The sequence below is a fragment of the Sciurus vulgaris genome (assembly GCF_902686455.1).
Source record: "Sciurus vulgaris genome assembly, chromosome: 2".
Taxonomy (NCBI): Eukaryota; Metazoa; Chordata; class Mammalia; order Rodentia; family Sciuridae; genus Sciurus; species Sciurus vulgaris.
The window spans coordinates 84,203,874-84,230,512 of record NC_136462.1 but is presented as its reverse complement, the minus strand read 5'-3'; the positions used below and the strand labels follow the sequence as shown (position 1 = coordinate 84,230,512).

Below are 26,639 nucleotides of genomic sequence, written 5' to 3'. Positions count from 1 at the left end.
GAATTCAGTTGCTATCATTTGTAAATGCAGAGATTTCACATAAGAATTCAATTTCTGACTTCTAAAACTGGAAGGCAGGCAACATGAATGCATTACTGTGCAGCAACAGTCAGATGGGGCAGTAGCACCCTGGGCAGCCCTGGGGCTGCCAGGCTGGCAGAAGCCTTTACCAGCTTGCCTGTGAGGTTGGCTTTCTTAAACCTGGCATGCTTCACTCATTTTTGTTACCTGCCTGGCTCTGTGAGCCTTGAAGTGTCAGCCAGGGGATGTGGAGGAAGGCTAACTCGATGACCCAGGAGTGAAGGAATGAGAGGTCAGAGCACTGACAGTCTTTTGAATGGTCTAGTTCCCTCCACTCCATTTTACAGGTGAAGACGGTCTCATTAATAATGCTTCCCCTCTCCCACAGTTCCAGTGACTTCCAATCTACTATAGCAGGGGTTAGCAAATATTTTCTATAAAGGGCTAGATAGTTTTAGGCTTTGTGGGCCATATGGTCTCTGCTGCAACTCTTCAACTCTGTTATTACAGTGTGAAAACAGCCACAAAAAATACATGATAATCAGGCAATACTGTGTTCCAAGAAACTTTATTTACATTACTGGTAGTGGTCAGATTTGGTCCACAGGCTATAGGTTGCCAATCTCCGGATTAGAGTAGAAGATGCAAATTTGTCCCTGTTCTGTTCTCATCTATCTTACCTTTTCAGAAATCAGATCTGGTTTTGCATGAATACTATGCCAGTTTAGTTAATGGAGTGTCCATGAATAAATCACTTAATTCCTTTGGTCTCTATTTCCTCATCTGTTAAAAATAGGAATAATACCACATCTAAATAACATAGTGGATATAAATATCGAAGAAAATATTACACATGATTACTTATCATGTATCCATTGCTTCACCTCACTCCATGTGCTTTATATTTCAACTGAACTGCTCACTATCTTTGTACATGGCTTTTCTCACCCCTACATCTTGTTTTTACTGTTCCCTCAATGATTGCCTTACTCATTTCCATGTGTTCAAATTCTTCCCATTCTTCTATTCCCAGCTTAAGTGCCAAAGTCATGAAAGCTTCCTTCATCTCTCTTAGCCAGAAGTAATTGCTCTTTTCTCAAGTGAAAAAGCACTTTGTGACTCTCTAAAGGCACTTAGGGCTTTTCATCTTAGAACTGGGTATCTGATTTCCCTTAAACCATTGGAACCCTTGAAGACAATGACCATGCTTTAGGCATATCTGGGACCCTCCCTGTTTCTACATCTATCACTGTGCCCTGTACAAGTCAGTTCTTAGCAAATACCTAATGAATGACCTGCATCGGTAAGTTTTTTTTTTTTTCCACGTTCAACAGTTTAAGTGTTTAGTAAATACTCACTTGTAAAATGATTCTTCTTTGCATTTATCTTTGGGTGTGGGAAAAAAAAAAAAAAACCTCATAAAAACATTCAAGAACCTAGTTCCAGTTATCAATGAGCAGACTGAGTGCTAAATAAGGCAAGAAAAAGGGTGCTGAAGGCCACCCAAAATGCACTAAATATTATATACATGTCAACCTATGTATACATTCCAGGATTCCTAAAGGTATCCAAATGACTTTGCCCACCAGGGGACTGAGACTCAGAGAAGTTAAATAACTTTGTCTCACATCTGGAATTTGCTTCTCATTTAGAAGGTAAGACCATCTTTTGCATCTAACCAAAGAAAATCTGTTGGTTAGACAATTTCCAGCTACATATATGCTCAGCTCCTTGGCTCAATGGTTTATGGACTTGTCTTTGTTTCTGGTCCAGTTGCTATTCCTATTTTTGTTTCTGATTTAAATATTTACTCAAGAATATCACACATCATTGTTCATGGATACTTATAGGCAAATACCTAGACTTGACCTTAAAGGTCATAGGGTAAGTCCTTCCCTCCAAAAGAAATTTGAAATATAGGCAGAAAACCCATATGAACATGCTAGAGAAAGAATATACCTATCCTCAATTCATAAATGGCTCAGTGAAAGTTTTGAAAATCCTCTCTTCTTTCTCATGACAATGCCTATACTCCCCTAGGAGTTGTTGGGAGGGCCTTGGTAGACTGCATTGGCTGCCGTGTCTGCTGAGGAAAGGCATGAGCAGGACAGTGCAGCATGTCCTCTGAGGCTCCTGGCTGTGGAAGGATTACAGCCTGGTTTCATATCAGGATCACCTGGGGAGGAAGTTCTGCCTTTACTCGGAATATGGAAAGCTGCATGAGAACACTGATCCCACCCTAGCATTGAAAAGAGCTGGACAATATACAGAATCATCATTTTTCTTCAGTCCATTAGATAGCAGAGGTCACAGGCACCTGGGAAGCTGCACTCAGTCACATGCCTTTCCATAGAGGCTTAGGCACCCCACTATAGTACCCTTTTTTTCTGGGAAAGTTTAAAAGTGAGCACACTCTGGGCTCTCTATAGGCTAGATTTATATGGCTGTAGCTAAACCAAACCAATTCAGAATCCAACCATCCACGGGATTGAGGAAGTGTAATTCCTTTTTTTTTTTTTTTTTTTGTTAATATTGTTTCATTGGTTTATGATACTAAAATCATCAGATACTAAAATCACCATTAGTATCAGTAGATACTGGAATCATCATCAAGTTCCTAATAACAGAAGCATCTTCATTTTGACAATAGGATTGAGCAAAACCATCCAATAAAGAGATATTGAGGGAGTGGGATAATAGTGTGTTTGGATTGTTCACACCTTGTCACAACTGTAAAAATCAGAGCTGAGAGCAGTGTTTTCAAATTGTCTTGTAAAGGGTGTTATTCACCAAAGGTGTTTCAGGGAGAGGGGGAAGAGTTAAGGATCCCTCTAGATTGCAACATCTGTAAGTTCTGCTTCAGTAAGAAAAGCTTTGTTTTATTTACTAAAATTTAATGCATGTACTCATTTGATCAAGAAGAACTTTTTCTTTTTAATTTAAGCTGAAAACTCCTGTGTATGAAACTTAAAAGGACCTACTGGAGCTCTTAGAGGGGAACGAAAAAAAATCTTCCTCTGGAGGAGAACAGTGTCAAGAGAAGCCTCTTCAAAAGATTTGTTCAGAGATATCTTGGAGACATTGGATTTGAGATGATGAGGCTTCATAAAGGATGATTCTTTTGACAGCCATAGCTATCAGATTCCAGCTTTTGGGATCTAATAACCATTAAATCCACAAAAGTCAAAACAAGGCCAGCAGTACTATTATCCCTTGCCTGCTACCTTCCAGAAATGTTCTAAGTTTGTGAGATCACCGATCTCTGGCAAACAGTCACAGACCTGTGAGGACAAATGAGATGAGCCCAAATGTAGAAGGTATGATGCCATCACTGTGCTACTACCTTCAAAGAGGAAACCTGAACAGCCATCCAGTCATGTGACCTGAAGACGTCATGGCACGACGCAGACAATGTACTTCCTCCATGACTCTCAGTGTCAATGGCTTTGGAAATACTGGTGGGTGAAGACAAAGAAATGGGAGGCATTGGAGGAACATGGTTCATGAAGTGTGTGTCAGGAAAAGTAAGACATCAGATCAGCTGTGATGTACATATCTTTTAAGAACTTAGTATCACTCTTCACTAAAGGAGGAGGTCAAAATGGTCTAAAGAATGGGCTGAGTATGCTCTGTATGCCAACCTTTGTAGAAATGCATCTCTTAGCATGCTATAGAGAGTACCCAAGTGCCCTAAAAAGCAGGATGATCAAAGTTGAAGGTCCAAGCCACTCTACCACTAGACATCCTCAAAGGTAAAGATAGCTGAACTTAGACTATCTCTAACAAATTCAAGAATTCTTTGTTCTGATGACTACTTTGAAATACATGAAGGAATACCATAAGCCACAGACATGAAAAAAATTCCTTCATCACTGGCCCTGTTGATTGTGACCTCAGGCCCTTTGAAGGGTGGACAAGGTCTTTGTGGAATGGAAAGGTCCTAGCACCTCCTAACATCTGTAAAATAAATAACTAGCCAGTCTGTCTAGTCTATGTGGGTTGGTGGTACCAATCCCTATAAGGGCCAGCATCTTCTCCAAGTAAATGATGATACTCCTGTGGTCTCCTTTAGGAGAAAAAGTCAGAGAAGTGGTATCAACAACTGCAGAGATGAAAGATCAAATTCCTATTCACTCCTTTGCGATGATCTGCAATCCTGGACTAAGTAACAATAGGACATGGCACAAGGAGCACCTCACAGACCTTAGAGAGGAGTGGAAGGGACTTTGTGGCCTCAGAAAATTCACTATAATATGAATTATGGCACTTCAGATAGAGAAAACAGGGCAACAAGTTGATACTCTCCTTATAAAGATTACTTTAAACATAGATGGTGTTAACATCACAGAGGCTATAATGTGCTTTGAGAAAGATGTGGCTACATTCAGCTCTCTCTCAGCTGCCCTATGGAGTTCATTAATATTTTTTAATACTGTGTAAGTTACCACAAAGTCCAGACACCAGTTTGTTGAGTCGACTTATTCCTCTGTAGCCATAGGAAAAGGGGCTAATGTCCAGGTTCAATTCCAAATAAGTGCAATCATGGAGACCTGGCAGGGGCTGTGGGGACTGTTGTTATTTCTACCCTTCCTGACAGCACTCACTCACTAGGCTTTTCTGAATTCTGATTATTACCACCATAGCCCATGGTTATAGTTATGAAAGTCAATGGAATAAGTAAAGTACCTCTACTGTCAGTGAAAAAGCAAACAACAAAGAAGACCAAACTCATTAGCTCCTCGATGTAAAGGGAAATTTCTCTCTCACTGTAGCAGCTGATGAAAACATCACTGACTAGCCTATGTGGAACATTTCCAAAGGGCAAGAAAATTAAACTCAGGAAAAGACCATAGACGATATGACTCTGGTAACTCAGGCAGGCCAACGGGGCCACACACTCTTCTAGGCCCATTCTCTCCTCAGAGTCTGACCCTTGACCCTGGCTACCCCTCTCCCCTCCACTCTCATGCCCCCGCCACCAGGTCAGCCTCACTGGTTGCCGTGGTAAGACAGACTGGCAGGAACATAATGCAAGTCATAGGCTTAGAAGACTAAGCGGCTCACACATCAGGATCTGTCCTCAAAAGGTTATTCCATGATAAATTAGCCTATCATTTCTACTTCCTAAATTTGACTATTTTCCACATCCCATTCCTCAGTAAAATATTTTTCTATTTTCAACTAAGGAAGTCCTCTTGGAGACTGAATTTCAGCAGTTATAGGATTCAGCCACTTGGTACTTCTTATGGGTTATCACTTGTAGTACCCAAACACACTTTGACTTGGAGTGATTAATTGCAGAACAAAGGCTGCTTCCGTTTGCAGAGCTTCTCCTCCAGGCCACAGGGGAGTGGAAGTGGAGGGGGGCTAGACGTGCCCTGGAATGCCCGATCAGTTAAAGCCAATCACTCTGCACTTGGTAGACATAACACTCTGAGCCGACCCGGAGATGTAGGTGCAGAGTGAAAGGTAACAGCACTGCCTCTCCTCACTCAGGGAGAGGGCCTGGGAGACAGCTTGGAAAGAGAGGGCGGCTCTGTGTCATAAACCTGCAAATGAGATTGAAATGCACAGTTCGTCTTTGGAAGACATTTCTAGCGCTGATAATGAAGACATGCATGTGCTTGCTGACACTGATTCCCCATTTCGTTTTGAAATCTGTACCACCTACCGAGTCTCACCGAAAACTCACACTGATCAGAGCCTGTTTGCACAGCGACTAAAACAGAAAGGGGAGGAAACAGGGGAGATTGTCTGGAACAGGGAGCCTTTCTGGCGCCCCTCAAATCATACTACCCGGGCAGCCCCCTCGTGCATCTCTGCCCAAGGCGGGAGCTGTCAGGAGTCCCACAGATAAGTAATTTAGAAATATTCTGGCTGAATGAAGGAGACTTACTTTGGGTTTCCATTGCTCTCTGCCAAGCTAGAGAAATAGAGTGTGGACAGATGCTCTCTAAGGTCCTGATTTGAGCTCCAAAGAGGTTTGAGGCTTGGCACAGCAATAAATCCCAGGGATCTTCACCTCCTTGTTTTTTTTCTATTTTTTTTTAAACAAATTGAAAGTAATGCAATCAAGAACAGAGAAGGTGATTGTTTTACCCCATCAACTAATCTTTCTTGTTCTGAACATGTCTATTCTCTTTAACAAAGCTATTAAGATCTTAGATTCTTAGGCAAAAGTGACCCATATGGGATATATTTGAGAAATTCCGCCACCAAAATCCAAATAAATAAGATGTCTCATCTCTCAGCAGCAGACAGCAAATCTCATAATCAGTTTCAATATGGCAAAAGAAAACACTATGATCACTTATTTGTTCAAAAATATTAATTGAGCACTTACTATGCATAAGGAAACAGAAGTAGTAAAAGAGAAAACAAAGTAGTGTAAGACATTGCACCTATCTTCTGGGATCCTACACTTAACATAAGGAAGAAAATTTGTTTTCAACAAAAGAATGAAAAACAAATCATTAAGCGCCCAAACTGGAGACACAATAAACACCCAGAATTTTGGAGAAGAGAGAGCTCAGAGAGATTGGAGAAAAGTCATGGAAATTGTCTGTGAGTACTAGACTACAGTCTTTACAGAATTTTTCAAAGCTTGTGTATCAATTAAGACATAATAGATATTTTAAAAGAATGTGTTTAAGTTAAAATTTTAACAGATATTTTTGAAGTTTATTTTTAAATTTAGTGGTGTACATTTACATTCTGGGAATATGCAAACATAGGAGAAACCATGTAGATAAAGCACTCAGAAAAGGACCTACCGAAAAGAGAGCACTTAGGTAAGCTGATTCCAGGGACCATACAATATGATTCCTCCAAGTAATGTGACCTTCTAGAATGTTCTCACCCCTTCCTTTATCACTCTGTAGCTTGTTTCCTACCTAAAACTGCAGGAAATTAAGAGACACCAGATCAACTAAGTTCAGTAGTCCCTAAACTTGTCTAAGGATAAGGTGAGGTAAGGTAAGATGCCCTCCGCTTTCCCATTTCTGAAGTTATTTTCTACATTTAAATGAAGAGTCAATGAAGTCAAAGCATTTACTAAGGCAATCAAGCACATATATTCTTGCTCTGCCATCCCTGTGGGGAACTTCTAAAACCACAGATTTCTAGACTCCAACTCCCAGGATTCTGATTCAGCAGATCTATTTACACACTTGCAACCCTCTCCAGGTGGTTCTGAAGATCTGGCAGGTTTGTGAGCTGTTGATTTCCAACATTCCCCTACTGACTTCAATGTCTCCCTTCAACTCTCTGCTGAGGGTGTCCTTTCTATAGCTAAACACTCTCCAAAAGCCCTAACTTCTACATTTCCTCTGGATCATTTTCTCTTCCAAACTCTCATAACACCTGGGATTTCCAATGCTCACTTGCTACCATTTGAACATGCTGTGAAGCCCTCTCTATGCCAATAAACCTGTTTTAGGTCCTGTGCTGGAGAATGCACCATAGAAGATACAATGGAGAACAAGCTTATGTCCTGGAGATGGAAGGGGACACACAAACTGCTAAAATAATAGGCTGGAATAAGTTAAATGCTAAAGGATGGTTAGAGAAACATTCTATCCAAAGACCAGAGGAAAAGGTAATTATTCTAACTTAGAAGAATTTCACACATTTTCTAGAGGAAATGCACAGCAGTGAATCCCAAGGATGTGGAGGAGTTAGTCCTTAAAGGATAATTATTTTCTGATCAGGAAACAGTTGTGGACGATGCAGAGTAGATGCAGAGTAAAAAGATTATCTATAAGAACACAAAGCAAGAAGGTTCAGGTGTGAGAACTAGAAAGGGGTCATTATGTTATGATGTGGTTAGGAAACAAGGCTACAAAGTAGGTTCAGGGCAGGTTCTTGGAGGGTCATGCTGTAATTTGGGAGAGAATATGGAATACTTGAAAGAGCTCAGGCTTTGGTGTCAAGAACAAAAACAAAAGCCCCACAGGATTTTATCCTCATTCTAATTGGTTCTTAGTGAGACTATGCCTTTTCATTTACTTTTATCCTTATCTTTCAGAGTTGCTGGGAGGACTCAAAATATTAATAAATGAAAGTATAGTCCTCATCTCATTGATTCATGAGCAATGGGAAACAACAGAATATGTTTAAAGAGATTGATATGATCTAACTTCTGATTTGACCGTTAGCTAGATGCAATGTTAAGGGATATCACAGAGGAAATAGAAAACCGATAGGCAGAGAGAACAGCTGGAAGGATATTTCAATAACCCAGGCGTGAGATGACAAGGTCTTGAGTTAGGACAGAGCCACTGTGGATCTAAGGCAAAGAAGAATGACCTCAGAGGAGCAAAAAAGAAGTCAGCAAGAGGTGGAAAAGTGAATCTTGCAGCACTGAAGATCATTTAGGTTTCCTGCCTGTCTTTTGCTACTATGAGGACGGTGTTGCAACTAGAAGTCAGAGAATCTCTGAGGGGTAGGCCTCAGTTGAGATAGAATGACTTCCAGGTGGGACGTGCTGAACTGCAGATGAGGGTTGGGCATCTTTGGCAATGTCCAAGGATGTAATAGGAGATTTATCTAAAATTTAGAAAGGAGGTCAGTTCTGGATAGGAACACTTGAAAGGCCTTGGCAAAGCTGTGAAGATAGTTGGGACTAAAGAGGGAGAGTGTGTAGAGATGAAAGGAGGAAGACAGACCTGAACCTTGCAAAAGGAATTTTGCAAGGTTAAGGAACTGAAGAAAAGGAGAGGTTAATGGAGAGACAGGGGCAGTCACCTTCACAGAAAGAAAGCAAGTATACCACCAGAGCAATGAGGCCTTTCAAGAAAGAAGAAATTATCTACAGCATCTAAAATGAGCAGTGGCAGGATTAGCCATCTGATTTTGCAATTAGGAAATGCAGTAAAGTCTGCCAATGGTATCAACATACCATTCTCCTGCTTCCTTTAGTAACAGAATCCAGGACACTTTAGCTGGGCACATGGCTCCCGGCTAAGCCTGCACTTAACTAATCTCCCTTGTGTATGTTCATGAGACAAAGTTCTCCCCAGCAGACTAAAGGGGAAAGAGATGTATGCACCTTCCACCTCCTCCTGCTGAAAGTACAGGGTGTGCTCTCCCCTGCTCCACCTGGAACTCAGCAGTGTGATGGCATGGCATGGGCCATCTTCAGCCTTGTGACTAGGGATAATGCCTTAAAGACAGAAGCCACAAGAGAGAGGAAAACTGAGTCCCTGACATCTAAACTCCTTACACCAGATTGTTATACAAAGAAAAATTAATGTGTTTGTTAAATGACAGTTATTTTGGTCTTTGTTGTGAAAGCCAGGACTTTATCCTTACTGATAAAGGAAAGAGAGTGTGGTGAGGAAGTGAATATAAACCTCTCTCATAAAAGTGAGAAGGGAAAGGAAAAGACAGTTTCCAGAGGAAGGAGGGTCAAGAGAAGTGTTTTGTTTTAAAAATCAATGATCTTATAATTCTTACCCTTATTTAGTCTATCTTCTCTCCTTATTCATGGAATATTTTTAGTTGTAAAGAGGCAGTTTAAAATTTTTGCTTGGGAAACTAACAAGCAGGTTTTATTTTTGTCATTTATGATAATTTTATTCATAAGTTAGGTCTTTGAGGCATTTACTGTGTGTGCTTGCACAGAACTGCTTTCAAATGGGACTTAGGAAAATTCAAAGTTTTGCCAATTAACTAGAGGGTGATCATTTGCATTATTAAGAAATTCCTTTTAAAATAAGAAATTTCTTAGCATTTAGGTGTATATAAGCCATTTAACTACATAATGGAAGACTAGGGAAAAGAGAGTTCATTTGCTAGAAGTTACTGAAATGGTCATGTATGTAAGTCAGTAGGAAAGCAGAATTCAATAAATAAAAATTTTAGTTTAGGGAACTCTTTCCAGGAATAACTATACCATGCAAAGAGATGAATACCTGCAATGTCTGTCCTGCACTCAATGGCCCCTTTGTGGGCTGAGAGATGGCTGTGCTAAATTCTCAACTCTTGGTCCTAAAGCAACCTGAGCAGTAGGAAGCTCTCAGAACAACCCCTGGGACGACCCCCAAGTAGCCTGAACTATCTTCTGTCCAGGCAATGGCAGTCACATAATTACCCATAATCGCTACAAGGAATATACTTACAACAATATCCCTGTTGGTATTTAGCTGCACTAAAATAACAAAGTAAATATCCATTCCCCCATGGTGTAAATTATAGCTATGATAGCTATGTGCATAACGAAATTTCTTATTTGCATTTCACATAAAATTCACCAAACTCCTTATCCACTCATTACTTGCCCATTATGGGTTTTTTAAATGGCACTTTTAAAGTTTGCTTTGGCTCAGGGTGAATTATTTGCCCAGACTTTATTCCTGGAGTCATGAGTCCCCTGGGCCTTCTTCACCTTTTGCAAATTCATAGCTCATTTTGTGGGACTGGGAGTGGTCTGTGTGTATGTGTGGGCATATGTGGAAGCAGTCTTAAGATTTCTAAAATGGTGAAATATCTTATAAGTAAGATATAAATATACCTATAGCCCAGAGCAATTAAATAGCCAAAACAATCATAATAGGCAGAAAATGAGTGAAGAATAGCTTATAAAGGTAGCAGCAAAAATTAGGTCATCTCCTTGCAATTATGCATATACTTGGATAATCTGTTGATACAATATGGGGAAGCAAAGAATGTGCCAGAAATTCACTGAGTGTTTAAATATCAAGAGACACACAAATATAAAAGTACATGAGAAGGTAAAACTGAGGCAAAGCTGTTCTGAGCTTAAAATACAGTCTTGAGGAACTATAATACACCACCAAATGCATTGCTGGACACAGATGAGCAGAGGAAAATATTCTATGTGAATGTACTAATTTAATTAAAAATATGTGATCCTCAAGACCAACATAAATATTTTACATGAAGAACTAGGGGAGAGAGGCAAGGTAATTATAGGCATTAACCAATTTAAAGAGGACAATGACAGCTTCCAATCTCTTCCCCACTCACCTGTCAGACCTTGGCTTGAATGTATTCCAATATAGTCCCTAATGAGCTCAAGAGCAGAGAGGGATTATCTCTAAAATGAAAGATGCAGGTTCTCAGACCATTAGAAAAGTCATTTCTAGACTGATAGATTCATAGGGACTTTGAGCTAGAAGAGATCAGAGTCAACATTTAGTTCCTGTCTCATCCTAATGTATACATTTCACCAAAGTGACAAGTGGATCCTACATAGTAAATGGCCCAAGATAATGAAATAAATTAATGGCAGAGTGAAGAGTTAAAATGTTGATTTTTGACCCTGTCTACTAGAGGTAGAGTTTCTTTTCACTGATGAGCACTGCCTATACTCAGAAGGGATAAGAAAAGGGACTGGAATGCTTCCCTGGAGGATGAGTTTTGCTACTGAGTAGTTCAATGACTGGGTGGGCACAGACTGGAAGTCTGGGGTTTGGGGGCTTCTGGATTCGTGTCTGGACACAGGAGTTTGCACTTTTGCCTAAGGCTATCATAAATGACAAGGAAAATTTAATTCCATTAATATACATCATACAGTAGATTGCTTTTTTCATGATACAGTTAATTGACAGAAAATCCATGTCCCCAATGAATATCATATCTCTTCTATTCAACCACAGTGGTTCCTGACACCAGTTTAATGATACAGTTTATTGCCTACTCACGAGGGATAGGAATATTGGAAGTTTTCATACAGTCATTTGTTTAGAGATTTTTCCTGGTTTAATTACAGGCAGTTTCTACTTTGCTATGGAGATACAGCTATCTCAACTTTGCACCAAGCTAATGTGTACACATGAAGCCATGCTAAGCAAAGTAGTAAATATTCTCTATTTAACCTAAATTTAACTTCACGTGGCCTAACATAGTTTTCAATACTTTAATTTCATTTGGAAATAGAGTTTAAACAAAACATCATTTTCTTTTAGAAAATACTATTATTGATTTCATTTTCCCAAAAGATTTTTTAGCTTTTAGTTGACTTTTTATTTTCTACTTTATTGGTTCTTTTTAGTTATACATGACAATAGAATTCATTTTGATAATCATTTTGATATAATTATACAAGGATGGAATATATCTTATTCTAATTAGGACCCCATTCTTATGGATGTACACGATTGGAGGATTCTCTGTGTTATATTCATATATGTACATAGGAAAATTATTTTGGATTCATTCCACTGTCTTTCCTTTTCCTATCCCCTCTCCCCTTCCTTTCCTTCTTTCCCTTTTGTCTAATCTACTGGATATCTATTCTTCCTCTCTCCCCCCATACTGTGGTTAGTTTTCACATATCAATGAAAATATCTGACACCTTTGGCTTTTTGGGACTGGCTTATTTCACTTAGTATGATAGTCTCCAGATCCATCCACTTACTAGCAAATGTCATAAAGTCATTCTTCTTCATGGCTGAGTAACACTCTATTGTACATATTCACCACATTTTCTTTATCCATTCATCTGTTGGTGGTCTCTTGGTTGGTTCCATAACTTGGCTATTGTATTTATAGCATAACTGCTATAAATACTGATGTGGTTGTGTCACTGTAGTATGCTGATTTTAAATCCTTTGGACATATACCAAGGAGTGGGATATTTGGATAAAATGGTGATTCCATTCCTAGTTTTTTAAGGAATCTCTATACTTCTTTTCAGAGTGGTTTTCACACATGTTTAAAACTAAGTGGGCTCAATTTCTTTTGATGGAATTAAAAGCTACATTTTTTTTTTCCTAATAACTATATGATGTCAGGTTCACTTGGTTAAGAATTTAGTTTTTTGGAATGTCTTTGTACTATTCTTGCTGATAATGTTATGTTACCTCTTGACATTCAGTGTTGTTGGGATTTAATGAATTTCTGAGGAATGATTAATCAAAAGTGATATCAAAATCTTTAAGTGTCAAAACAAAGCAATCATATTGTTTCTTGTTTAATTATAATAGAAGAATTTGTTATATTGCTTATTTTACCCTAATAAATATGTGATTATAATAGTCTGAAAGCTAAAATCCTCAGCAGACAGAAAGATGAAAAATAAAGAAAAGAAAAAAATCCTTACTTCACAAGAAAACCTGAGTGATCACTTTTATGAGATAATCACTTTAACTGGTAGAGCAGGAGTCTACATAATGTGCTAATGTTTCTTTACCAATAGATTTTTCTAAACAAGTTGCTTCCAAAAATATTTTATAAGCTGTCATTAGCTTTCGGAGACGTTGCTTTAGGTGGGAAAACTTGGTGATCCATCTCACAAAGCATGGCTGGAAAGAAGAGACCCCTGAAACTGCTAAATGAGAACTGGAAAGGGTCTTGTGAAGTCGTGACCCTTTAAAGGTGTTGGTTTACAGAGTGTGAAGCAGGCAATTCACCAGCTGTACCCAGGAAGTCACTCTGAAAAGGCTGTGACGGGGAATCAGAAAAAGTCCATTCTGAAGATGGCTGGACACCACTACTGTGGCAGACACACAATTAGTTTGGTCTAACTTCTCTGACGGGGGAAATTCCTTAATTTGGAATATAGTTCAGTATTTCAACATGATTATTAACATGAAAAGCAATCCATTACCCTCTCTGCTGTGTTTTTGTTTGATATTTTTTGGGGCCATTTTTAGGACTTCAAGGACATATTCACTAAGGACTATGCTCAAAATTGGAAATGCAAATTCCTAGGCAAAAGCTGCACATTCCAAACCCGCTGCTGGGATCCCGGCCCTCCGTGTGGACCTGGAGAGTCAGTGGACCCACGGCTACCCTGTTGAAACAGGAAGAGGAGTGCACTCCATCACTCTCATTAAGAATCGATTCTGTGGAAGCTAATTGTAGCTTACTTTTATGGGTTAGATAAGCAGACAAGCATTGCTCTTGCTAGGAACAATGAGTTGGGTGCCAAGAATTTTAGGATGTTTTTCATGATATGGTCAACAGGTCATTTTCCTAACAATGCCACTTCAATTTATTTTCTAAATTTTACTTGATACATAATTACCTATTTTAGGGTGTAGTGTGACATTTCAATACATGTATCACAATGTGTAATACTCAGTCAGGGTAACTGCTATATCCACCACCTTAAACATTTATCATTTCTTTGTTGAGAACATCCAAAATTCTCTCTCCTAGCTATTTTGGAACGTACAATTATTGTCACCCATATTTATCCAGTCATGCTATAGGTTTAAATTTTTTCTGCTTTGGTTTATCTATATGATGAATATACTCAGTTTAATTCCCATGTTCCCAAAGAGGTAAGATGGGAAGACAATAACTTTTTTTTTTTTTTTGGTGGTAGAGATGCAGATTGATACCAGGGCCTCATGCATGCTAAACAAGTGCTCTACCACTGAGCTACAAGCTATATCCTCAGTCTTGATAAACATTCTTAAAGCTCTATGATTTCCTTGGAAAGACAGACTTTTTTAAAAAAGATTCTTTGAGAAAATATCTAAAGACTCATTAATACTGGGTAAAAATCTCTAAATTTTGGAGGTCTTAAACACAATGTTCTTAAAAAGAGTGCTTTAAGGTCAAACATCAGTGTAGACCATGTGTGAGTGTAAATATACTATACGAATACTTTTCTTTGATTGCAGAGTGAAGAACAGAAATCCTACTTATAGCATTTTAGGTCTCAATGTTTGGTGAGATAGAGTTGCTATAATTAAATGAATGGTCTCCTTTGCTTTGTGGAACTTTCCTCCTTCCAGGCCACTTTGAATGATGTTATCATACAGCTGTTCCTCCAGAGCTGGTGGAAGTCTAACTCCATGATACTCTTTATAGGATAGAAGCAGCCTGAACACAACAATGATTTTTTTTTTTTTTTTTTTTTTTTTTGATAAACAGGTCCAAAGTGAGTCTCTTTAGGGAGAATGAACACACACACACACACACACACACACACACACAGAGCCTATATTCAGGGCCGATTTTTTTCTTCTACCCCCAACTAATAAAATCAGGAGGCTGCAAGGAGGCCGAGCGGCACGCAGTTTGATGTCCTCAGCAGGATACAGGGAGTCAGAAGTGACGCTGTAAATCCAGCGCGGGGCTTCAACACTGTGTGAAGTGTGGCCTGAGCCTCGGAGATTTCCCTTTGATGCAAGTTCAGTATATTAATGGGAAAAGCATTCACTTTTATTTGTCTGTACTGTCTGCAACGGCAAGGCTGCCTCATTTAGTTTGGGCGGACATGAAAATACACAGAGAAGCAATCTGTTGCAAATTAGCAGGACTCCCCTTTCATTCACTAGCTAGTAATCAGGAGGGGTTAAGAAAGTGTAACTTATCAGATTGTGTGAGCGTATCTGCTTGGACAGCAAGCTTTCCCCAAGTTGCCCTACGAACCCTGAGGCAATAATCCTCCCTGGATGTCCACCTGATCCAAAAGAAAACATTGGCGTGTGTGGAATAGACACACTTTGTTGGGTTGGAAATCAATGCCTGGGGGGCATTAATGCCTTTCAGAGCCTCACCTTTCTTTAGAGATGTTTTTACTCTCCCGTTTCCAAATGGCCTTGAAGTCACTGCAGAACTCGTACCACACCATAAACACGTAGCCTGGTGTGATCTCCTTCTCACCGGCCTTTGGCTTCATCCCAAAATATCCCACTGTTGTCTCAAAACTGCAACAGATAAGGAGAAAAAAATGGAGAGAGGTAGAGAATGAAAAACTGTCAATACCGAAACCTGCTGGGGTGCGGAGAAGGGACCCTGGGGGTAACGTGCCACACACCTATTCTCTAAAGAGGAACTCTGGCTTGTGGCTACTAGAGTACACCCTGAGCCTCAGAAAACTGATTTGTCCAAACTGATTTGCAAAGAAATGCAACCTGATTGGGAAAACTTCTTGTCTCTATATTAAATGGCGTGCATAATTCCAAGAAGTACATAGATTAAACTTCTTGAGTTTGTTCTCCATCTCAAATCCATGTCATTTATCTGCACTTCATTTTGTGTTTAATGATTACATGGAAGATTGATGACACTCTGACTCAGCAGAATTAGTAGCGGCCAGTTAGATGTCCATTGGGAACAACTAAACTGCCGAATGTTTCAAGTAAAATCAGTTCTATCTGTTATCTGGCATACCCTGGCTTTCTAATTTTGGGTCGAACCCTCAGCATCTATGACTCAATTTCCTAAAGGTAAAATAAGAGACTTAGACTATATGATCTTTAAGAGAGCCATATTTGGAAGCTTGATACCATATAAGGACATAATCTACCAACAAACAAAAATAGATATAATTGTGTCACTAGCAAGGTTTGGATGAAAAACCATCTTTGATCTTGAGAAATGATCTCCAATCTAATCAGAAAAGAACTCAGGTTTTCCAGAGTAGATTCCCAGATATCACTATGACCTACCCCATGAAACCTCACTGCACACCAGACTACCCAGGCCTCCCAAGCAGCCCTTCTTGGAGGCACTAGCTTTGTAGCAATTTATAGCTCTGAACTCAATCTTTCCTCCTTACCCTCACCCACCCCAAGCCGCACAAGCTCATTTGCCATAAGCAAGAACACTTAAATAGCTCCTTTTTCTAGGGTGTTAGAAACTAATCAAAGCAGGAGTGGCTGGCCAGGTTTATTACTCAATATTCTATCATCTGTTCAGACACAGTGTTGTTGTTGTTGTTTTTTGGTGTGATCATCCTGAATACTGAGTTTCTAATGGAACTCTATTCAATGGCAATTATAAAACCCTGAAGCCCTATTACTATTACGGAGCATACTTTCATCTCATTCTCAGTTATTGGGCAATATGTATCTCATAAGATTTTATCACATTTCACAGATGAACTGTTAATTGATTCCATGGCTACGCTTAGGTGAGATCCAAGCTGGAGCTACAGCTCTGAGTCCCATAAATTCTTTGTGCTTCTGTAAATAACAAATCTGTTTTTAATACAAATTAAAACTACTGGTCAGGGAATTTTGGACCCCAGTTATTAAAAGACTGGAAGTGCATGAGTGGAGAAAGGCAAGGGCTATAGTAATCTCGTAAGGGGTTCTCTGATAATTCCAACCATTAATCAAAGAAAGCAGCAATGTCCACTCTGCCTAGACATGATTTCTAATGCTGTGGCAGTCAAACTACGAATAAAACCAAAATGTGCACTCTACAGTATATTCAGAATGGAAATTATATTGATTGCAGTCTGGGAACACATAAGGGAGGAGTTCTATAGGAGTAGGACACAAGTTTCCTATAAGGTCTCAGGACTTTAGAATTGGAAGGGAATGACTTTAATATTCTCATTTTACAGATAAGAAAGCAGAGGCGATGGAAAGATTGAGTAACTTCATTCATTGTCAGAGTTGGGTACAGAATTCCCTGGGGAAATAAATGCTCTTTCTATTCTTCTGTGGTTCATGCTCAATGACAAGGCACTTAGATAAAATAGTCATTTTCTCTGTTTCTACCTTAGACAGTTTCCCTCTGTATCACACAGAATCAGAACATGTATCACCCCAGGATCACCCCAGGAGGGCTCACCATCAATTCTCCTCTTCTTTTATGCTCACCTTCTATACAGACACAGATAGACTTGTGCATTAAGAGAGAAGAGAATATCACTTCTTCTTTGAATTCAGAACAGGTTATTTTACAGCAGGACATGGTGATGAGCAGTGAATTTCATCACTGTGATTCATGGATCACCCCAACACCCACGGCATTATTTGGAGTCTAGAATGTGAGATGGAGACGTTGCAAATATGGTACAGCTTCAGAAAATGGCATCATTGTTGGACAGTGGTTATCATGGAGCCCTGAGAGAAGCATGTCAACGTCCCAGGGTCTCCCTTTTCCCACCTCAAACTAAGGTCAATCACCGTTCTCGCAGTCTCTCCCTGTGAGTCCTTGCCTGCTCCTCTGCAAGGGGTTAAAAACTAAAAAGAAACATCAAACTGCAGATTTTTTTTTTTGTAACTGCTTTGGGAACTCAGAAAGCAAGTTATCCTGTTTGGAAGAATCAGGGCAAACAGAGTCCCAGAGCAGGGCTTGGTTTTGGACTCTGCAACTCTGACAAAGATGAAGTTGCTCAGAGGATGTGCCTCATTTAATTTCAGTGTAACCCCTTTAAGAAAAAGCTCAAAGCCAGACTATGAACCCACAACTCTCTGATAAGATCTAGGCTATTGTCCTCCCTAGACAAATCGCTCTTCATTCCAAATTCAGTTTTGATTCACAGAAGACTGATTGTTGAAAACCTTCCGAAATTTAGGCAAGAAACGGTTGATATCTAGCCACCAGGATAATTTTCTCCAAAAGACAGGAAACAAAGAATCAATGATACCTTTTGAAATTTGTAATTGTCAGCAGATAACTCTAAAATAGCATTCAGCTTTTAAAAGATTGATTTCTAATCATATGTTTCGTTTTATACAATGTTTTTATTTCTCTCTCAGCTACTCCCTGGCTCCTTTTCCTTTTGCTATAATTCCTTGTCTGATCTGTATCATTTAAATTCAGCCAAACATCTTTAGAGTACAGACAATGATTATATCAAAGAGCCCATAGCAAAGTGAACTATTCTACTTTTACAGTGTTGGGATGCCAAAGTGGAATACATCCACTTACTGGTTTACATGCATGCCTTCAGAATCTGCTTAGGAAAAGCAAATACTCCTTAGCCTCAAAGTAAACTGTTTCTCTTGAGAATAAAACATAAGAATTTACTAAATCTCACACGAATATTGCAACAGTGACCACAACCTCCTTAAAGAATATAACCAAACAACTGTGGTTTCTCCATTAAAGATGGCATCTGACATATTTCATGTATGACATGAAAGCTAGACTACCTTCAACCACAAAGCCACGGAAAACGCTGACAACCAAAATTTATGACTCCCCTCAGCATAGCTAATACACAGCAGCAGCTTCGGCCTCTCTAAGGTGGGCCCCTTTTGCCTTTAGTGACAGCCTTGAAAAAGGATTAGAAATTTGACATCTCTCCTGCAGCTGAATTTCTATTTGGCCCAATACCAGTGTGCCCCTGTTGTGGGTCTCTTCTCTACATGCTATTTCTATAACACATTCAGTGTCTACATTGAGGAAGGAAAGTTTAGTGTAGGGATAAGGACAGCAGAAGGGCACAAAAATCTAAATACATAATCAGGTAATTATCTTAGTTTTCAATGATTATCATGACAGAATGATACTTATGATTCGAGAACAGGTCTGTACTCAGAAAACTACAAGATGTGCCTTAATCTTGCTTTCATCAGAATTTTAATTTTCTTGGCAATTACAGTAAGGAGCAGGGCAAGATGTTGGCACCTGTCAAAGCAGGGCAGACGGCACTGTCTGTGGGTTTTCAGTACACTCAAAAAATGTGGCTAAAGCAGAGGAAAATGGCTCATTTATAGTTTGTTCATTTGGATTTAAATTCATAACTGGCCAACTCTTCTCCTCACCTATTTGTGAAGCTCATTGTTTCCTTACATGCTGTTTCCTATCCCTACTTTCTCACCTAATCCTCTAGTTCTTTTCAAATCAGCACAAATAATGTATATCTCAGTCTTCTGAATTTGAGAATGGCGTGTCTATTTCCACTCACTTCAACAAGGGAAGGACAACTGAGCTGACTAACATGTCCACTAGCACAAAAGTAAGAACTACAAGGGGTCAGCATGCATGATTATTAGGCTCTGTTGGGATGGAGGGTGGATGATCCCACTCTGGTGTCTACTTAGAGAGAGAGAGGAGCAGGGAAGAGGCCTGGAGAGGGCATGAGGCTGAGCAGACCTGTGAGGGGTCCCCCAGTATCTGGGAGATTTTCCAGATGCTGAAGCCAGTTTCTTCTTTCTACCTGTTCCTTGTCTACAAAGTCTTGTAGACCGTATCTGAGAAAAGATAAAGTCTCCTAGGTGTTTGTAATAATTGGATTAGTCCAGCGGTAAAGGATCAAATCGTTCTTAACTTTCATGAAGTGGCCCAGGAGCAGAGTAGTGGAGGAGAGGCAAATGGATGGGCTAGTGTCACTGCACAAGTATGAAGCAAGTCACTTCTGAGTGATTCTCCACTTCCTGGGAAAAATATCCCCAAGCCTTATTACAGAGCTTTCACCCCAGCTCCCAACCGAACCCCACCATTCCTGAATGCACAATTTTAACAGAGTCCAAAGAATGGCTATTTAAACATTGTGGAAATGAAATAGGCCAGTCCCCAAAAGACAGACACTACATGATCCACCACTTACTTGAGGTCCCTAGAGTCACAAAGACAGGAAGTAGAGGGATGGCTGCCATGGACCAGGGAAGGGAAATGAGGAATCAGTGCTTACTGGGTAGAGTTCCAGTCGGAGAAGAAGGTGGGTCTGGAGATAGATGGTCACATAGCAGTGGGAATGAACTTAATGATGATGATGATGATGATGACGACGATAAAGAATGTCTTCTCAAAGAATTGCAAGTAAGCCAGAATTTCTTACCTTTTCTGTGCATTCTCCAAATGGCTTTCTTCCATTTTATGTTCCTTTTTGGCTATGAAAGAGAAAATAAGTATGCTTAAAATGATATTCTTCCAGCATATCTTTTTTTTTTTTTTTTTTTTAAAAAAAAAAAAAAAAAAAAAAAGGGATTGAACCCAGGGCCTTATGCATGTGAGGCAAGCACTCTACCTACTGAGTTATCCCCAGTCACCCTTTGTGTACTGGGATAGCTTTGATTACACCCATTGATTTTTACAGTAAGTCTGAGTTCAGGGGTTTGCAAGCACCCACCACATGCTCTGCAGAGACCCCTCACTTTGCTACATCTACCACACTGCTTTCTTGAAAACACTTAAAGCAGAGTAACCAAATTATCTTGTGTTTCTTCTGGGAAACTTTTGAGAGTGAGAGGGAATGATATTAATTACACTTGGACAAAGATATAAATTGGAACAATACAGGGAAGATTGGTAGATGTGGTGACCTGGGCTATAGCCAGGTGAGCCTTGTCATGTTCCCATCATGTTTCTCCTCACCCTAAAACATAATAATCCCAGCTCTGCTGGGATTCAACTAAACTCATAAGAACCCACATACACACTGTCTCACACTCACAACTCCTCTGGCAACCTGTTAAATGCATTGGTAAAAACCACACAAGACTACTGAGGAAATCAATGATAAGTGATATGAGTCTGAATCTATAGATTAAGAGCCCATTCTCCGTGGGGACTGTCTAACAAGGAAATTTCACCTTGAGATGTTTTTTTAACATTTTTTTTTTCTTAAATTGGAAGCTAATGTTGTTATGTAGGAAAATATCATTCTTATGTTTTTATTTATTTTTGTTTATAGCAGTTTATGCATAATTGCCAAAACCTGCAGGCAAACAAAATGTCCTTCAGTGGGTGAAATATAAAAAATGTGATAACATCCAGACCATGGAATATTATTAAATGTTAAAAAGAAAGGATATCAATCCATGAAAAGACATGCAGGAAACTAAATGCACACGTACCATTCTAACTACCTGGCCTGAAAAAGGCAAAACTATGGAGTCATGAAAAAGTCAGGTATTTGCCAGTGGTCAAGGAAGCAAGAGGCATGAACAGGCAAAGCCCAGGTGTTTTAGGGCAATGAAGCCATTTGGTTTGATAACTATAATGGTGGGTGCAGGTCATTACACATATTTCCAAAGTCATAGAATGAACACCACCAAGAGTGACCCTAAAGTACACTAAAGACTTGGTGGGTTCACCATTTGTAACAAATAGACCACTAAGATGCAGGATGTCCTTAGTAGGCGAGGCTCTGCCTATGTAGGGGACAGGCAGTAGGTGGGTACTTTCTATACTTTCCCCTGTGAGCAAAAAGCAACCTGAAAATTAAATTTATTTACCACTCTTATGCTTTCAAAATTCCCAGCAAAATAGGCAATCTACAACAAAGCTTAGTTCCTTTAGTTTAAGTCTGTAATGACATAAAGTGACTGAAAAAAAAAAAAAAAGTCATATAACTAGGGTCTCTGCTGGGATACTCTGTAAAAGGTACTAAGGGATTTTAGAACATCAGTACTGTGTTAAGCATGGTTCTGCCACTTACTACCTGTGTGACTGTGAGCAAGTCACTCATGACCAAATGCTTGGTTTTCGCCTCATCAGTCCAATGAGATTAGTCCCACTGACTACTATCAGACAGCTGTTAAGAAGATTAAATAAGGCAGTACACATAGAGGGCTCAGCACATAATATGAGCTTAATATATGACACGACAGGTGTTATTAGTATCTCGTTACTGTCGTATTCATCGTTTAAGTTATTCCCCTGATTGAAACCTCAGTGCCTTGCCTTTCCCTGTGACATAACATCTGAAGTCCCCACAATGTCCTAGAAGTTGCTGCAAGTTGGCTCCCTGGCTCCTTGGAGTCATCACTTCCTCTTTCTCATTTTCCTTCCTTCCCAGCCTCCTGCTGGCCTACTGTGGCTTCAGCACACTGAGCATGTGCATTGGAGGATATTTGCAACTGCTGTTCCTGTCCCTGGAGTCCCCAGCCCACAGTCCCTGCACACCTGGCTTCCTCTAAGTACTCAAATCTCAGCTCAAATACCATCTTCTCTGGCCTCATAAAGAAAAGAGTATACCATCCCACATCTTCCCCACTTTCGCTACACAACCTTGTGATTACCCTTTATCCCTTATATGCTCTGTATTTCTGACAGATTATTCCTTTACTGACTTGTCTATGATACAACAATTGAATGTAAGCTCCATGAAAGCAGTTGCCTTGCTTTCTGTTACAGATATAAATGTGGGAAAGGACCTATGTAAGTTATTTTAACAAAAATGCATTTTTTATTTGCTCTTATTAGTTATACATGACAGAAGAGTGTATTTCGATTCACTGTCCATGAATGGAGCACAACTTTTCATTTCTCTGGTTGTACATGATGTAGAGTTATACAATTTGTGCAATAATACAGGTACCTAGGGTAATGATGTCAATCTCATTCCACCACCATTCCCACTCCCATGCCCCCTTCCCCACCCCTCCTCTCTGCCCCATCCAAAGTTCCTCCATTCTTTCCTTGTCCCTGCCCCCATTATGGATCAGCATTCACATATCAGATAAAACATTTGGCCTTTTTTTTTGGGGGGGGGGTTGGCTTATTTTGCTTAGCCTGATATTCTCCAACTCCATCCATTTACCTGCAAATGCATAAATTTATTCTCCTTTAAGGCTGAGTATTATTCCATTGTGAATATATGCCACAGTTTCTTTATCCATTAACAAAAATGCACTTATTGTATACAACTTACTTAAAAAGAAAGATACTAGCTTTCCTAAGCATAATAATTTATTTATAATATGAACATGAACTAAAAATTCTGAGGCTAAATATGTACACTAGTATCTCTAAGTACAATAAATTCTGACTATTAAAATTATTTTGCTTAAAATAAAACTAATTTGGTTTTGGTCAATGCATAATTTGGGGCAGGGCTTATTTACAGTTATTGTCATCTCTTGCTATACTACCCTCTCCACAGTCATATACCTATCAGAAATCTCTGTGAATTACTCTGGTACTCAACCCAATCAGATATTGAGAAGTGACTCTCAGAAGCAACCAGGTTCCCCAAAGTGTGAATCAAACTAGTTATTTGTTCTTTTCCAGTGAAAAGTGGAAGGAAACACCTCTCTCAGGCCTGAGTGTCTTCCTGAAGGACTTTAGCTGCTCTCCATCACCAGATGGCTTCTAACTGGCTACTTCCATGTTGTGTTAAGTAGACTGTGGCCAAGCATCACTGCATATGAATTTAATGTCAAGAAATACCCCATTAAAAGTGAATTAAGCAGTAGGTAAGACTTTTTTAATAACTCTATGAATATGGTGATTGGGAAAAAAACAGTGTCCAAATGCAAAAAGAGATACTATTTTTTTAAATATATATTTGCAGTATTGGGGATTAAACCCAGGGCCTCAGACATGACAGGCAAACATTCTGCCACTGAGCTACATCCCAAGACCTTTAAAAATTTTATTTTGAGACAGTCTTGCTAAGTTGCTCAGACTGGCCTCAAACATGCAATCTTCCAGCCTCAGCCACCCCAGTTTCTGGGATTACAGACATGTGTCCAGCTAAAAAAAAAAAAAGTGGTAGTAAGAAGTAAGGAACACCATAGCATATCTGAGTTTGGGGGGAAAGAAAATGAGAAGAACCAAGAGGTCTGAATTCTTCCCACACCCAGGGACTATGCACAGGTAGAAAAGGCCTCCTCACCATGTGTCTGTCATAAGCTTCTCCAGCCTAAAATACTTCTCTTACCACACATGTGAATGTTACAACCATATCATCATATATTTTAAACCTCTAAGTCAAATTCAAGTATATTATCTGGAAAGAAAATGTTGAAAAGACTGGGGTCACAAACCCAATTTCTAATATCAACAACAAATAAGGTCATTATGGGCCAAGTATAAGTATCTCAATGTTCTAAAATTCTATTCCTCCTTTCTCCATGCTGGAACTGGAGCATCTTAGTTGTGTAAGTGAACAGGGAAGTGGTAAAGCCATGTTCCTATTAGGAGAGATCAGGAACTTCCTAGTCAGCAGATTTTCCACTTTTTTGGGAAAATCTGAAAAGGGATTATTAAATGAATGTTCTCAACTTTTTAAAATGTTTTCCCACTCTTTACAGAACAAAGTGAACCTTCCTCCCCGTCATGTTTGTCTCTGGTCTGACTTGAGACCATAGGGATTTTATCAACACACCACGAAATTGGTAGATTTATTCACTCATCCCACATGCAGACACTATTCTAGGTGTTTGGGACACACCAATGAAGAAAACAGACAAAGGTCCCCATAGAACTTTCATACCAGTAAGGGAAAACATTCAGTCAACCCTGAGAGAATAAGTTCCAGTGTAAGTAATTTCTGGTAAGGGACAGCAGGAATATTCCAGAGCATAGATGAATGCCTACAGAAGGAGGCTCTATGCGTTACTGAATGAGACATGTCTAGATAGCTAGAACACAACACATTGGTACTAGGTTGAAAACAGGAGAGAGAATATTTAAATTGAAGAGAGTCTCATATGAAAATAGTCCTTATCTTACAACATTGTCAAATGGTAGTCCTGAATCGATGTATGAGATTTATTTACTCTTCCATAAAGCCCTGTGGACAGTAGTCTTTAGATGCTTCCCCCCACCCCCAATTTAAATTGTGGGTATCACTTGTGGGGGTAGGGTGGCTAGTCTTCTTAGAAGAGTAAGTCTGAAGGGGTTGTAGCATCAGTAGAGAGAAGAGGAATAACAAGCATCCCTGGGTTCTTTTCTCTCTCCCTCACAAGAAGCTGTCCCCTTGCCTAGAACAAGTTAGATTTAATTCTTTTCCAAATCAGGGGAATAAAGTAGCTACTTAGAATGACAATACCTTCAAGACAATAAAAGCGATAAGAAATAAGTAAGAATACTAACAATGAGAAGTTTCACTTAACATCAATTTTATCTTCCAAACTTCTTTATCAAGGCTCTGTTTTCACTATGATAATGATGAATTTCTGGAAGCATTTTGAGAGAGGGATGTAAATTCACTCCATGACTTACCTGTAGCATAGTATAATTTTTCTGTCATTGGTAGAACTGTATTGTTTTCCTAAATTTTAATTTTTTCCATGAAAGAACAGTATATATTTTTCATAATTCTATGTCACTGACATAGAAGCAACATAGCATCTCAAGAAAATATCTTTTGTTTATGAGATATTTATGTGGATTTTATTTAATATGATCTTTACTGAACAAAGACCACTTGGTTCAGCACGAATCTTTAATGCCTTGGGATTTTATTTTCTGGTTCACTGCATGGTGTTTGTCTCACTAGCTATCATGAAATTGCTACACAATGGTAATTTTGAAATTGTTAGCCTACCAAGCAAAGCAAAAATGGCCCTTTCTAGTCAATGACTGTGGGCCCACAGAATGCAAATCAGAATGCAAGATAATTATGTGGCAAGTTTTAAGCCCTCCCCTAACACTTAAATGTTGTGGGTCTGTTACTATTTGTGCCACATCTGTTCTTTCTTCCTACTCTGAAATCTTGAAACCCTCAAAGTCATTCATGAGGGGTTGGAGTCAACTTCTTCCAAACTCCTGTTAACATGGATATTTTGCCCTCCTCCTGTGAATCATGAATGTTCTTAATGACATCTGGAATGGTGGATCCTTTCCAGAAGGTCTTCGGTTTACTTTGCCCAGATCTATCACTGTTTATGGCAGCTATAGCCTTGAAATGTGTTTCTCAGATAATAAGTCTTGAAAGTCAAAATTACACTTGGTCAATTGACTACAGAATGGATGTTGTGTTAGTAGGCATAAAAACAAAATTTGTTTCATTGTCCATCTCCACAAGAGTTTTTGGGTGACCAGGTGCCTTGTCACTGAGGAGTAATATTTTGAGAGAACCTATTTTTTCTGAGCAGTGGGTCTCAACAGTAGACTTAAAATATTCAATAACCCATGTTGTAAACAGATGTGCTGTCATTCAGGCTTTGTTGTTCCATTTATAGAGCACAGGCGGAGTAGATTTAGTATCAGTCTTTGGGGCCTTGGGTTTTCTTAATAGTAAATAGGCAGTTGTGTTGACCTAACATGAGACCCAACAA

General features: G+C 39.3%; 1 protein-coding gene across 3 annotated transcripts in view; it reads right to left on the bottom strand.

The window, feature by feature from the left end:
- The window catches only part of FMN1 (formin 1), a 390,151-nt gene that overhangs the window by 13,687 nt on the left and 349,825 nt on the right, over window positions 1-26,639 (bottom strand). For all 3 annotated transcript variants that reach the window (XM_079126348.1, XM_079126350.1, XM_079126349.1), the window contains 2 exons: window positions 20,468-20,519; window positions 15,501-15,650 (listed from right to left, as the gene is read on the bottom strand). In XM_079126348.1, coding sequence (XP_078982474.1) covers window positions 15,501-15,650; window positions 20,468-20,519 — 202 coding nt within the window. The remainder of the gene's footprint in view (window positions 1-15,500; window positions 15,651-20,467; window positions 20,520-26,639) is intronic.